Source organism: Aphelocoma coerulescens, chromosome 3 (assembly GCF_041296385.1).
Source record: "Aphelocoma coerulescens isolate FSJ_1873_10779 chromosome 3, UR_Acoe_1.0, whole genome shotgun sequence".
Classification (NCBI taxonomy): Eukaryota; Metazoa; Chordata; class Aves; order Passeriformes; family Corvidae; genus Aphelocoma; species Aphelocoma coerulescens.
The window spans coordinates 104,298,168-104,312,291 of NC_091016.1; the positions used below are offsets into that span (position 1 = coordinate 104,298,168).

The window sequence follows — 14,124 nt, forward strand, 5'->3', positions numbered from 1 at the left end:
AGATAAAATCAACAGCTTGCATCTGCAAGTAGTGAGTAAGGTATTGAATTCATAGTGCTATACCATTTGTGAATAAAATTATGCAAAATTATGCAAAACCATCAAGGAAATGTAAAGCCTCTGAGACAGCGAGAAGTAGTTCATACATTGAGAGTATGGCTTCAAGATTATATTAAGCTTCAGCTAATCCTGACTGCACAGGCATTTCAGATATAAAAGGCCATAAATATTTTTCCCGCTGACAGAAGCAGCTGTACTGTGTCAGAGATTAAAGCAGTAGGGAACATGAGGGAGAAACACCAGAGCCCTGATACACTCAGAGTGGACCCCACAGCCTGGCTCCCCAGTGTCACACTAGCTGGGACAATGGTCAGGAGTCTTCCTGGACTATGTACTGACTGCAGTTCCTGCCTGTGTTCCCATGAGCAAGAAAAAATGCTGTAAACAAAGACTTCAGAGTCAAAGAAAAGAAGTGCCATGGCCATTTCTCTCACAAGGCCCAAAGGGAAAGCCTGAGGACAGCATGGACCTGGAAGCCCCTGCCCTCCTAAGGAAAGAGAGGGGTCATACAGGACATCTGGGATGTATCTGCACAGGCACAAAGGGCAAAAGAGGAACTGGGTGCAGAAAGAGAAACACTGATACAAACAGCCAATGAAAGTACAGGTGTGAAGGCATTTAAACAATGAAAGTACTGCAGGGATTCCAAGATAGGTCTCCAGCAGTTGAAAACTGGCCGAGCTGCCAAAGGTTTACACTGGAGCTCCCACCAGACTATAACAATTCATGTGGAAATGGCACTGTGAGGAGCTCACCTCCCTCTTTCATACACACCAGCTTGGTTTCTATTGATTTTATGACTCTGCGTCATGACGTGGATGAGACCCCTGGCAACACAGAAGAAGGTTTATAGGAAGTGGATAACAAATCCTATAACCACTATAAAAATACAAATGGCAAAGAGAATAATCTCATCCTGCATGGGTGAGACAAACATGTAACACCTAAATTTATCCTTGCCTAATCCACTAGATAGAAACTTATATCCGCTTAACAAAGTGAACTATTTAATGCCGCCCCATTTGCCCAGATGAACAGGCTTTTTGGCATTAGATTTATTTAAAATCTTTGGTCTTTTGTTCACATATATCAATGACAGTTTACATTTATGAACATATTGCATCTTCTTTAGTGCACAGTATTGTCTTCAATAACTTTATAATAAAGACTTACATTATTAATCTTTATATATTCCACAGAGATGAAAGCTAGTTCAATTAGCAAGTCATTCCACATCATTCTTTCTAAAATCTTATCACCAGTGCTGGAGTTGATATGCCACTTAATATTAGTTTTTGGTTACTCTGGACATTGTATTATACAATTGCTGAGCCTTAGAGGGATCATAAATGTGACTGGCTTTTTCTTCCCCAATTCTGTATTTCTCATTAGACAAATCAGGAAAAAAACCAGCTCTAATGGCAATGGCTCTCACAGAGCACTATCTCTGATTTTGAGAAGAGCTGCTGTTTCAATGAGCAAGATGTTGACAGAAACAAGTACGCACTGTAATCCATCAAACACCCCTCCCTGTTTCCCTGGCAACACTCAGAGGCCTACACAAAGTGACTGCATCAAGCAGAAGAAAACTTGGAAGAGAGGAATCATTTCTGCACTTCAGCATCGTGTCACTACTATATTTGACAGTAAACAAATCCCACAGAGATCAAGAACACAGCTGGAACAAGTGGAAACAGTACAAATGTATCCCCGAAAGTCTGAATGAGAAAGGGGAGCAGCCATGGCTTAGCAGTGCTGAGCTTTGCTCTCAGTTACAAACTGTAAACCTGTGAAAGAAAGAAAGAACATTAAAATACAGCCATAAGAATACTAGCCTGATTTTTGACTTCACTGTTTTCTTTGATGCTCATCACAGCATGGATATACAGTACAGATGGGTTTGGCTCATTTTCCCTTTTAGCCTTTAGACATATGGCTCAAAATGATGTTTCTTTGCTTAAGTAACTGTCCATGCTATCTATGTCTCCTAATCAAGCTGATCAGAGCAGAGCACTGCTGACAGGTGCTGGTTTCCCACCCAAACATGGCGGGATGCTTAGCCCTCTCCCTTTGGTTCTAGAGTCTCTCTAGTCTGGTCTTGTTAAACAAAAGTGCTGTGAAAAACTTCTCACTCACCCTTTTCATTCTTGGGGACCCAAGAACAGGCAACTGGGGGTGGCTGCTGTTGCTGTGGCACCAAACTGGCATTTGCCTCAGCACAAACCACAATTTACAACCCATCAACAATTTGCATAAAGTGCTGCAAACTCATAACATGCGCCAGAAGTATGAGAAACTGAAACTCTGGCCAGTATATTTGACTTTTGTTCCTATAGTCCCATTTAAAAGGCAGTGAAATACAAATATTCACACTGATTTTATCTATGCATGGATGACTTGCAAGGCAAGGTTGACTTCTGATTCTTCTGGAGGGGAAATACTGAACATTTTTGGTAAGAAGTTACAAATTTGCCTTTGACTATACTTTTTATATTTTTGGAAAGTATATTTATAATATTTCATCAATATGACATATTAAAAGCAAGATGTATTCACTGTGCTTTCACCCATCGTCTTTTTCATCGTAAAAGTACATTTTACTTTCTTGATGCCCTCTTTCCACATATTCAATCCAACTGGGAATCTGAAGAGGTCCCAGTCAACTGGAAGGTGGCAACCACTGTCCCAAGGCAAGAAGGATGACTGTGGTAGCTACATGCCTGTCAGTCTCACTTCAGTGTCTGGTAAAGTTACAAGGGTTATTCTGGAGCTAGTGAAAAAGACCTGAAAGACAACACAGTCATTGGTCCCAGCCAGAACAAATTCATGAAGTTAAAGTCCTGTTTAAGAAACTTAATTTCCTTTTACAACAAAGTAACCCAGGGAGTTGATCAGGGGAAGTTGATGTAAATGTGGATTTCACGAAAGCTATTGATCTGAGGCCTCTCACAGGATCCTTCTGGACAAAATGTCCAGCACACAGCTGGATAAACACAGGTAAACTGGCTCACAGGTCAGGCACAAAGGATTCTTTATAGTGAATAGGTTGGTGGCATCAGACTGCTGACTTGCCATTAGTGGGGTTTCCAGGGGGCCCATTTTAGGCTCAGTTCTCCTCAGTGTCTTCATAAATGACTTCAAGGAATACTAAGTAACTTTGCCAATGACACTAAATTGGGATGAGCTGTGAACTCCCTTGAAGGCAGAGAGACCCTGCAGAGAAACCTTGACAAATTACAGGGCTGGGCAATCGCCAACCACAAGAAGTTTAACAAGGGCAAGTGCTGGATTCTGCTCCTGGAACAGGGCATCCCTGTGTGCACAGAGAGACTCAGCAGAGACACTGGTGAGCAGCAACACAGAAAGAGATCTGGGGATCCTGGTCAATGGCAAGTTTAGTACAGGTCAGCACTACCCTGGCAGCCAGGAGGGCCAACTGTGTCCTGGGGGGCATCAGGCACAGCATCACCAGCCAGGTGAGGGAGGTGAATTTCTTACACAAGTACACAGGTTCCTTACACAAGTAAATCAAAACCAAGAATATACAACTTTCTGTTCACACTGAAAATATTCCTCTGTTCTTATATTAATTCAACTTTTCTATACTACACAGAATGTATCTGTGCTTCTTCTGCACATGGACTAACTGGGCTGAAGAGAACAGCAATAGCCTACCAGAAACAATACATGGATTTACTAGGGAAAAAACTCTATCTCATATTTTTCTGCCAACAGTTCTACAGAAGAAAATTAACACATCACACTTTTGGCACACATAACTAACTGCTTCCACAAAAACTGTCCATTTGGGATGCCAGAGAGTCATACACACTTTCAAGCAAGACCAACTCTAACACATAAAACAGGACTTTGACTAATTTGCTGAGAGAAAAGTGACCTGACAAACATGCTGTTTTTTCCTGAAGACTGAGAATGTGAAACTTTTAGTGGTTATTATTGCAGGAAGCAAACACAAGTGGTAATTGCACTCCACTAGGGAACAATATTAGAATCATAGAAATAAAGGATTCTGCCAAACAGCTGAGACTTCAATCCTTCTTCATGTTCATAACTAAAAGAATTCAGTCTACTGTTGGTGCTAGGGGACAACAACAGAACAAGAGAAGAGCACATCAAAGATGGGGCAGTATAGCAGAATACACTCTAGGAAAACTTTCCTGCTTTCCCCCACACACCCTCAGGCCACACAGTTTCTCCGATCAAAATAAAAAGGGCTTAAAACAGAAAAAAGACACCAACTTAATAGCCCCTAAATGTGCTCTCCAGAATTCAGAGACAAAAGACTGCTATAACAAAGCTCAATGGGGTAGAAAACTGCCCATTGATGATTTGGCCAAGTGAAAACCAAGTTCACAAAGCCCTTGCTTTTCATCTTAGAACAGTACTAAAGCATGCTTTTGATTTATACATATCATAAAACCTTTCAACCTTTCAGCTGCTTATTACAGACTGTACAAGGTTAATTCAAATTCAGCTATTAATTCAGCACAGCACCCAAAGTAAAGTTTGCATCTTTAAACTATACTGCCTTTTCTTGCAACTTCACAGAAAACTGGAAGCACCAATTGCATTTAGTCAATAATAAACAGCAAGATACAATTGTGACAGCTACCTCCTCACAGAAAAGGTTTTGGTAGAGAAAAAAGTGCCATGATAAGGGAAATGTAACTAATAACCCATAATCCTCACAAGAACACAACCTGAATCCATCAAGAATCCTTGCTAATCACAGCAGTAATGTCAGAATACCAACCTTAGAGGAATCACGTATTCAACCTGGCATGTGGCAGATACGAACCAGCTTTCCTCAGTCTTCCAGAAATGCAAGAGGTAATCCCTCTACTACTTCATGATTTTACACAGAATCACCATTATTCTGTATATCTTCAGTACACACAAATTGGATGTGTAAGCTGAAAATCAGGTCTGAGAAATGGTTTTGTGTCTCAGGATTTTGCCTGCAGCATTCCAAACTGTTCTTGACCACAAGATTTTATTAATACCACATACTATGAGGCCATTGGGATTTCATGGTATACTTTGAAAACAGAGGGAGACATAATTTTATGATGACTACAAAGATATAAAGTTTCAAGCAGAGTAGACAGTATTTCTCTGTTAATAATTTGCAACTTGTAGTAAACACCCAGTAGTTTCACCAATGATGTGATACTACCATATTAAAGACCATGTCACCAACTATAAAATGCAGCAACTTGGTGGGTGCAAATAAAAAGCAGCACTGAACCACTACCCAGTCTTACCAGACTTTCCTTCTGCAGGAAGGCTGTACTTTCTGAGCTTCTGTAATTTTTAGCAGACAACTTAAACTGAAACTAAGGAGACAACTCTACAGAACAGCTAACACAATTAGGTGTGTATTCAAACTTGTCCATAAGGGCCAGTTCAAACAATTCTACATCCAGAGTAACAGCTAGAGCAAACACAGTAGTATATGCAAAAACCAAGGCTATGCTGTTCCTCTTTCATTATAGTTTATATTTAATTTAGTTGGATCATTTGGCAGAAAAGTTTGATTAAACCTGAGGGAGGTTTTTTCAGTACATGCTTCAAATCCTTTTTATTTCTTATCTTTTGATCCTTTTTATTAAAAGACTGAATTAATATAACAGACCTTACCAAGAGAAAGATTAGTTCAGCTCACATTTTACCTGTTGAGTACCATTTAACCTGAAGGTTGATTTACAAATTATGTACAAAGTAATTTCTTTTTTTGTGTGTGATATTGTCACCAAACATGATGAAGCTGAAAAACCTCAAAAGCCAGGAGGTTCAAGTAAGTTCTACAGGACTGTTTTGTCAGGAGTTTTTGTTTCTCCCCTCACGCTTTTCTTCCCCATCTGACCTTGCTGACATGCAAGGATTTGGTCTTATCAGCTGTGAAACTGCTGCACAAAATCATAATAGGAATATTCAACAATCTGTTCCTCCCACACTTACCTACAAAAAGGACCCCCAATTCTAAGAAATACACTTCTTTATATAGTCCTCTCAGGGTTATGCATACAGCAGCTGTTATGTTATAATAAAAGGCCTTAATCTCATTCTCTAAGTAGTCCATTAATGCTTAAAAGGAGTTACAAGAATTAAGTCATCCTTGAAATAAAGACGTTACTGTCCATAAAATTTTCTGTAGCTATTTACAAAGGGAGGAGTAAGAAGACCTGACAAGAACCATCCTAGAGACTACGGGGGGTAGTAAATGCTGCACTCTGATGGTGTAGCATTTATGCCTCCTTACAGGACAACTGTGGGAAAATTCATGAAGCCAAGGGTGCACTATTAAATAAATGTAGTGTGAAATAATGCCTAGAGCTAGCACTGAAATCCATGTGAATTATAATCCATGAATAGGAATCAAATTACAATCTAGAGATATTAAGTGCATTTAATATTACAATATTTAGGCAAAAAACAGGATATAAAAAGAACTCCTTACATGTGAAAGTCTAGCTAACAAGTAAAGTCTTAAACTTCATACATCTCTTGAGGGCAGTTGGCAGACTTGTAGGGGGGATTAACTAGCATGGAAGAATTTGCAAACTTCAGATCTTGAGGTCATTTTTGGAGAGAGGCTAGGAGGAAATTACCTATTAACATACTGTTTTGAAAACTTTCATTAAGGTTTTTTTCTGAAGCACTAGTTTGAAGGACAAGATACCATGGGCTTGAGAGAAGTGAGTAAATTCTACCCTGCAATAACCACTTGTGTCCAGAGTCTTAATCACAGCAACAGGGTGGCTTGGTCATCTTTGCTGAGAGAAACTTCCTTGCATTAACTATGGGATGAAGAAGATAGGCAGAACCAGCTACCATGGGACCACTGGCGCACCACACCAAACCCACCTTTTTGCACGTCTGCACCCTCTCATGCTTTAGAACTCTACTCATTCATGCATAAGATTCTAAACTATGACAAATACAAGTAATTCATGTCACAAGGCAGAAGCCTGGCTGTCACTTTTTGCATTCTCAGTTTCCAAAGAAAGAGGCTCTACTACTCTTCATGTTACAGAAATCTTCATACACAAAATGCTTTCCTTTGTTTTCAGTAGCCCATTGAATTTCAAACATGGATTTTAACAAAGTAGTCTGTAAAAGTCAGCAACTCCTGTCACTTACTTGGCTTAGAGTTAATGATAACATTTTCAGCAGAGTGCTGGGGTGGGAACCTGCAGTTCTCTCCTTGGCCCTCACTGCTGCCATACTCTATGACGTCCACTTGTCCCAGTGGTACACTCCACTTCAATAAATACCTCTGGCCAGTTGTCATGGTGCCACTGCTTTCATAGGAAGAGCTGGAAGATGCAAAAATTATTATTGCAACAAGCAACTGTGTTTCATGGCATGCTGTTTATTATTTTAGCTTCTAAAATCTGCTGTTTATCAGCTTGAGTACGGTGCACAACTTGAAAGAAATACATGCACCGGGTTGACTTTTGTGACTTCAGAGTTAGGCCACCAGCTCATGCTGGTCATCTAGACTGTATGCGAAGAAAGACCTGCGGGTCATGTCACCTGTAAAAATATCTATCTTTTGCAAACCAGGAACACTCAAACATCCCAGGTGCCTAGGGACCACTAGTTGCAGATGAATTTTCTATGGCTTGCAAAAGATACAGCCTTTTATAGAGGACATGACCCTCACAGGGTCAGACACTTGGCATGATCATAAACTCTCCACATGGAAAACAAAAGCAGACTGCACTTTGCTGCTTCAAGTACAAATACAGAAAATCCAAGACTTTACTGGTATGAAAGAAGATCAAATATGAATAGTTAAAAACAATATCCAAGTGTTACTAAGAAACTAAAGAATTTGTAAAGGCAAAGATCACAGGATAATTGACATAAGCTTGTTCATCTTCTGAACATTACATGGTACTTCTCAGTCACTAACATGAGACCAAACAATCACACACTTAGAAATACATGTACAGGATTCATACTTCAGTAATGAATTAAGATATCAACTCATATTATGCTTAAGAAAAGCTGTTCTTGGAAGATTTTAATGATCCACATTTTCTTTGTCAGAATGTACCATCACATAAAGCAATTTATGACACAAGCAACATATGAATGTGAATACAACCTTGGCGTACACAGACATTTAGTAACATTAATAATTACAGCCAACAAAAGCACAGAAGGAAATTTGAAAAAATGCTTTTTTCAAAGCAATTCACCTTTAATTCTTCAGTGCTTCGTCTCAGAGATAACAACCTTTCCCCATGTGGAACTTTTTTAGCCACTTCCAGGTTTGTTCTGGCAACCTGCATTAACTTTATGGGTTTTGTTTTGTATATTTGTTGAGGGTTGTTTGTTTTGCAAAGGGTGGGATTTAATTTACAAATTGTGTCAAGTTACAAATCTCTGTGTGTTACAGTCTGAATTTAAGGAAGAGAAAAAAGTCTTACCCTGGTGTGCCTGTATTCCACTAAGCACTAATACACAGCAATAACTAGACACTACAGAGCATTTCTATCTGTAATCTCCAACTGCTATAATTTTCTTACAAATTTACTCTAGAACTTCCAAATAACAGCCAGCAATTCAGAGGACTATAACAAAGTTAGTTATCCATTTATTATGACTACTCCTAGAAATCATTAGCCACTGTAAATGCAACAATACATAGGCAATTCAAAAAGTGTCCTTTTTTTCCAGCTGAAGTTCAAATGATCATCTAAAAAATATAAATTAAATCTTACCGAATATTTACTGTTGCACACATCAGCACATCATTTAACATGAAAAGTCGCCGTTCTTTGGTTTTGATAATTTCTCCTTTGTCGTTATAAACAGTCTCAACCATATCATCAGTCCGTATGAGGTACCTGTTTCCGCTGCTGAGTAGCTGGATTTTGAAAACAATCAGCACTGTATATTATACACTGTACATCCAACATAGGGCACACAAAAAACAAGAACTATGGGTTATTACTTGCCATCCTAGCACAAGTGATTGCAGGTAGATTTGCCAAGGGAATCTTTTTAGTCTGCTTTTCATTTAGAGAAACAGTAACTTTTGCTGTCATCAATGTGGACTGAAGGGGCTTTGCATCTTAATGCAGACCACAGCTGCTCTGGGAATCTTCCACACTGATAAAGGTTTCTTGGTGAAAAAAATGATACCTCCCACAATTCCTGTGATTTGCTTCCCTTGTCCCTTCTTTCATAGTCCACTGAAGACCTACACATAATTCCAGCTGCCCAAAGTGGGAGGCCAGAGTGTGAGGAAAAAGTGTGCTCAGACTGCTCTGCCCCCTGGCTCACACAGCTGAGGAGCACAGATGGCAGGGTGCCACAGACTGTGGAGAAGATGACATGTCCAAGAGATTCATAGCACATAAATTGCTCGTGACATTTGCCTTCAAGGGCTGACGATCAGCACTGTGCAAGCGTGAACTAATCCCTTACGTGCCAAACACACCTCCTTTACCACCTATTTCACCCTGGCTGGCATTGTTCCAAAACTATATATGCAAATATACAGGCCCAGGAGGGCCAACCATGTTCTGGGGGGCATCAGGCACAGCATCACCACCCAGGCAAGGGAGGGGATTGTCCCACTCTGCTCTGCACTGGCCTCACTTGAATATTGTGTGCAGTTTTGGGTGCCACAATGTAAGAAAGGTATTAAGCTATTAGAGAATGTCCAAAGGAGATCCTCAAGGATTGTGAAGGGCCTTGAGGAGAAGCCGTATGACAAGTGACTGAGGTCACTTGGTCTGTTCAGTCTGAAGAAGAGGAGACTGAGGGGGGACCTCACTGCACTCTACAACTTCCTTGTGAGGGGAGGGTTCTTCACCCAGAGGGTGGCTGGGCACTGGAACAGGCCCCCCAGAGTAGTGGTCAAAGCTCTAAGTCTGACAGAGCTCAAGAAGCATTTGGACAATATTCTCAGGCACTTTGTGTGACTCTTGGGGGTGACCTTGTGCAGAGACAGGAGTCAGACTCAGTGATCCTGATGGGTCCTTTCCAACTCAGCTGATTCTGTGATATTAACACACAAGGCCTGAAGGACCCTGTGAGATTTGGAGTGACTACCCATGTATTTATCAATAAATGCCCCACTGCATAACATACAAAATCTTACAGTCAATATCAGCTGACAAAAGGTAACCTGGGCCACCTCTTCAAAAGTGCATTCTGTGTCTTGGAACTATTTGCAGATGATTAGTAGCTGCTTCAAGAAGCAGGACTATGACAACTAGAAAAGAAAGTAAAATGTCTGAATCCATCTTCTGACGCACTTAGAATGGAAATACTGCTCCAGTATGACAATACATTCTTGGTAAATAGCTTAAAACAAGCATGTTCTGGTTGATTATTGCTTTCCTAAAAGCTATGCTTTTATGCATAACCAAAAAACTCCCATTCCTTCAGCACATCCCCATTACTTTATCTCAGAAAGAGTTCACAGGATAATAACCTGTAACTTCACAGAAGCAGTAATTGAAGCATTTATACTCCACTTCATGGAAAAGAAGGAATCATTTATGATACAAATAAAACAAGCACACATATATCCACAGTACAGATAGCTACTAATAAACTCAAATAAAAAAGATTGCTCCTTCCTTCTTACTGAATGTCTTCTACAATTCTTTTCAGACATTTCTATTGTGCAATGCAAATATATGAATGAAATAGACTGGGATTTTCCTTAAAACAAGGAATATGTTGGACCCATTCAATAGAACATCTTGAAATGATTTATAGTTGGAAGCACTGCTGTATGAGGACGTGGTCCCTTTCTTTACATGGACGTAATTCCTTACTTCTAGGATAAATTAAAAGCTGAATTTTTCCATGCAGAAAATGTGCATCAGACTTTACTACATATTGTTATTTTCTACGCTGCCACAGAACACCAACACTGCTGAGGCTAGTTCAGTGTGTTGCCCATTCCAGCACACAGTGGTTTAACTGATGAGCCTGTTCAGTCCCAGAGGTGGGTGACATCTCACATTTACCACTAGAATGACCCCATGTGGTTGAGCTCTACAGAAAAACAAACAATATAGGTGTCTCTTTGGTTTCTGTGGTAGAGATTGCCCAAGGCCCAGAAACTGACTCTTCCATTTCCGTTATGCCTTCCTACTTTCCTTACCTTGTTCAGGTAACGTTCATTCATTGCTTTTGCTATTTGTTTTATTTCACAGCGCTGATCTGCATCCCTTTTCCTTTCATTTAACTTCTCTGCCAGTGTCTCAAGTTCTGTAAGAGCCATCTGTAGAGGTAATCTGTCAGGATGTCCTTTATTAGTGTTCTTCAGCATATCCTGAGGGATAATTACAAAACAAAACAAAAATCAAATTTACTTTCAAAGTCAGGTTCCAAAAATTACAGGATGTACAGTTACAACTACATTCTTTACTTGAGTACTACTAAAGGATAAGACCAATAAGCACCTAATGAATATTCAGACAGCACACTGCTTACCTTCCTGAACATCTTAGTAATTCCTAAAAATATACTGAATGGGACCATATACAGCTTATTTAAAGAACAAAATTACAGAGAAGAGACATAATATTAAACAATCTGGCAATCAGTATCATACTGTAATATATATGTATCTGTGAACAATGATTTAAAATGAAACTTTTCTGATATTTATTGTCATAATAATATTGTATTATATTTATTACTGTTATTATTCCTTGTTAAAACATGGACAGCATACTCATCCTAAAGTAGGAAACATTACTTCATTAAGGTCACAACAGCTCCTCCAAGTCTTTCTCTTTTGTAGGCATACAGTAGGAACAATTTGAGTTATAGCTCGTCTCCACTCCCGGAGCACTTAAAAATCCCTATATATTCACTCTGTCTTCCTGCCACAATAAACTTCATCATTCATTCCTACTCCCTCAAAAAAACTCTGACCACATGCTTCCCCCACAACTAGCTCTGCTCCTTTACCCACAGTAATTCCCAGACCTGCATCCCAAAGCTGTCCTCCTCTGCACACCTGCAAACACAGCTAACACGCAGCGGTTACTGGGGTAAATGTGCTGCGGTCTGGAAGGAGTCACAGAGTAAATTTGTCTGGAGCAGGTCTATACTGGGGAACTGTGCTCCTCCTGCAGCTTAACTACCTGTTGAGATGAGACCCAAGGACTCCCTGTCGAATCTGCAGTTTCCATGGGAAGAGAAACAAGATGCTGCAGGTCTGAAGGAAGCTGCAACATACTCTAGCAGGTCCTGTGAGCCAAGTAGTCATAGAGTGTACTGTTCTGCATCTCACATATATTTCTAAACTATCCAAGGCACAAATTTAATCCTCTTGGTTTTTTCTTAAGTGGAAAGTAATGCCACTAAGTTCCTAGCCATGTTTTGAAGTCTTATTAGCTAACAAACTGATATGAACAAGTAGCATATTTGAACTACACCTTTACTAAAAAATTATTTATAAGCGGTATCTTTCTTAGCAAGTAATCTATAGTAAATCTAGTTTACTACGATTTTCCTGCAATGCCCTAACTGCCCATCCCTGCAACCAGACTATGAGATCAGCATGTTTAATATACTGAAATTTTTTCTTTATTTCCCCATGATCTAGCAGTCACTTCCACTGCAGCATGCTCCTCTAGCAGAAGACAGCTACCATGTAATCCCAAAGGTAAACCATGCAAGAATGTAACAGGAGCCTCCCTTTGGTAAACATTATTTACCTGCAATAGTAGGATGAACTGTGGAAAACGCTGGATAGGTTTCATCATTAAACCATACAATGTAATGCGATCAGGGCTGGACTCCTGACACTGCTGCAATGCAGGAAAGACACATTTACTACCATGAGCACATTTCCACCAGTTACAGACTGAAAGGAAAACCTTTCCTAAAATTTCTTCTATATTGCTTACATTAATTATAATAGGAAGACTGTAAAGATTCCATTTACTATCAAGATTTAATTTAAAAATATTAAATCTTTTAAAAAAACCCATCACTATTAAAATGATGGCCTGTTACTGAACTGAAATCTCCTCCTTAAATAAATACCACTGGGCTAAAGCCACACCAGCAATGCAGCATCTATAAATCTAAAAACCTACCTACAGGTTTTTAAGAGGAAATCTAAGAAAAACATCATAATCTCAGTCCTATGCGAACAGAGCTTTTGATCTTCTTTATTAGAAAAAACTAAGGAAAACAATGTTGATTTATATTCTGAAAGAAAAATGTTAGAATCCCTTATTTCAGTTACTAGGAATGGCAGATAAAACCAGACAACTTTCTTTTGCATGTGCAAAAAAGACAGAAATGTCCAGAAATATGAAGGTTAGAGGAAATATTCAATATTAAAAACAAAGCAAATCAAAATTATATTAAACTGGTGTTGTGCTTAAATTGTTATTTATTGCTACAACTATCAGCTTCACAACAATTTACTTCCGTTGCTATCTCCACAAACATCTGTTTTTTTCCAAACAGCAGTAGTGAAAATTCTGATCTTCATTGCTGGTGGGCAAAAACAAAGGAAAGGTAAAGAAGTGTCATCTGTCATTAGAGTTTGGCTGTGGTTCTGCAAGCAGAACCAGTGTGGCACTGACAAGCAGTGATGAGAGGTGTGGATTACGTCTCTATTGGAAAAGCACGCTTTTAACGGTAGAAGTACGATGTGACTACACGTTCACTAGAGTCTGATCTTCATGGTGCTTAAGGCTTCCAGAGTATCATCCTGCATAGAGTTGTCCACACTCCAAAAAGTTGTTAGTTAATTTTAAGATCTGAAGACAAACCCCTGCCACCCTTCTCTAGGCAACCTAAGATTTGCACTAGGCACCCAATTTTAGTGCTTTGTGGACCACTGTAGTAGACCTGACAGGGTGACAGCTCTGAGAGCCACAGCTCAATCCAGAATGCTTGGGGAATGAGACAAGATGAGCTTTCAGACTCTCAGCAATGTCACAGACAGCCCAAAAGCCTTGCAATGGAGTCGGTGTACCCTCTGTTAAGTTGTCCCCCCTAGGGATTCGCAGCACTTCTACTGCATGTGCCAGGCTC

The 14,124-nt window shown here is 39.7% G+C and overlaps 1 protein-coding gene across 5 annotated transcripts in view; it reads right to left on the bottom strand.

Moving 5' to 3' along the window:
* The window catches only part of ARHGEF10 (Rho guanine nucleotide exchange factor 10), a 111,081-nt gene that overhangs the window by 45,646 nt on the left and 51,311 nt on the right, over positions 1–14,124 (bottom strand). For 4 of the 5 annotated variants that reach the window (XM_069011483.1, XM_069011487.1, XM_069011482.1 and 1 more), the window contains 4 exons: positions 12,789–12,881; positions 11,222–11,392; positions 8,817–8,962; positions 7,225–7,400 (listed from right to left, as the gene is read on the bottom strand). In XM_069011483.1, the coding sequence (XP_068867584.1) occupies positions 7,225–7,400; positions 8,817–8,962; positions 11,222–11,392; positions 12,789–12,881 (586 nt within the window). The remainder of the gene's footprint in view (positions 1–7,224; positions 7,401–8,816; positions 8,963–11,221; positions 11,393–12,788; positions 12,882–14,124) is intronic. The other variant, XM_069011485.1, reaches the window with a different exon arrangement.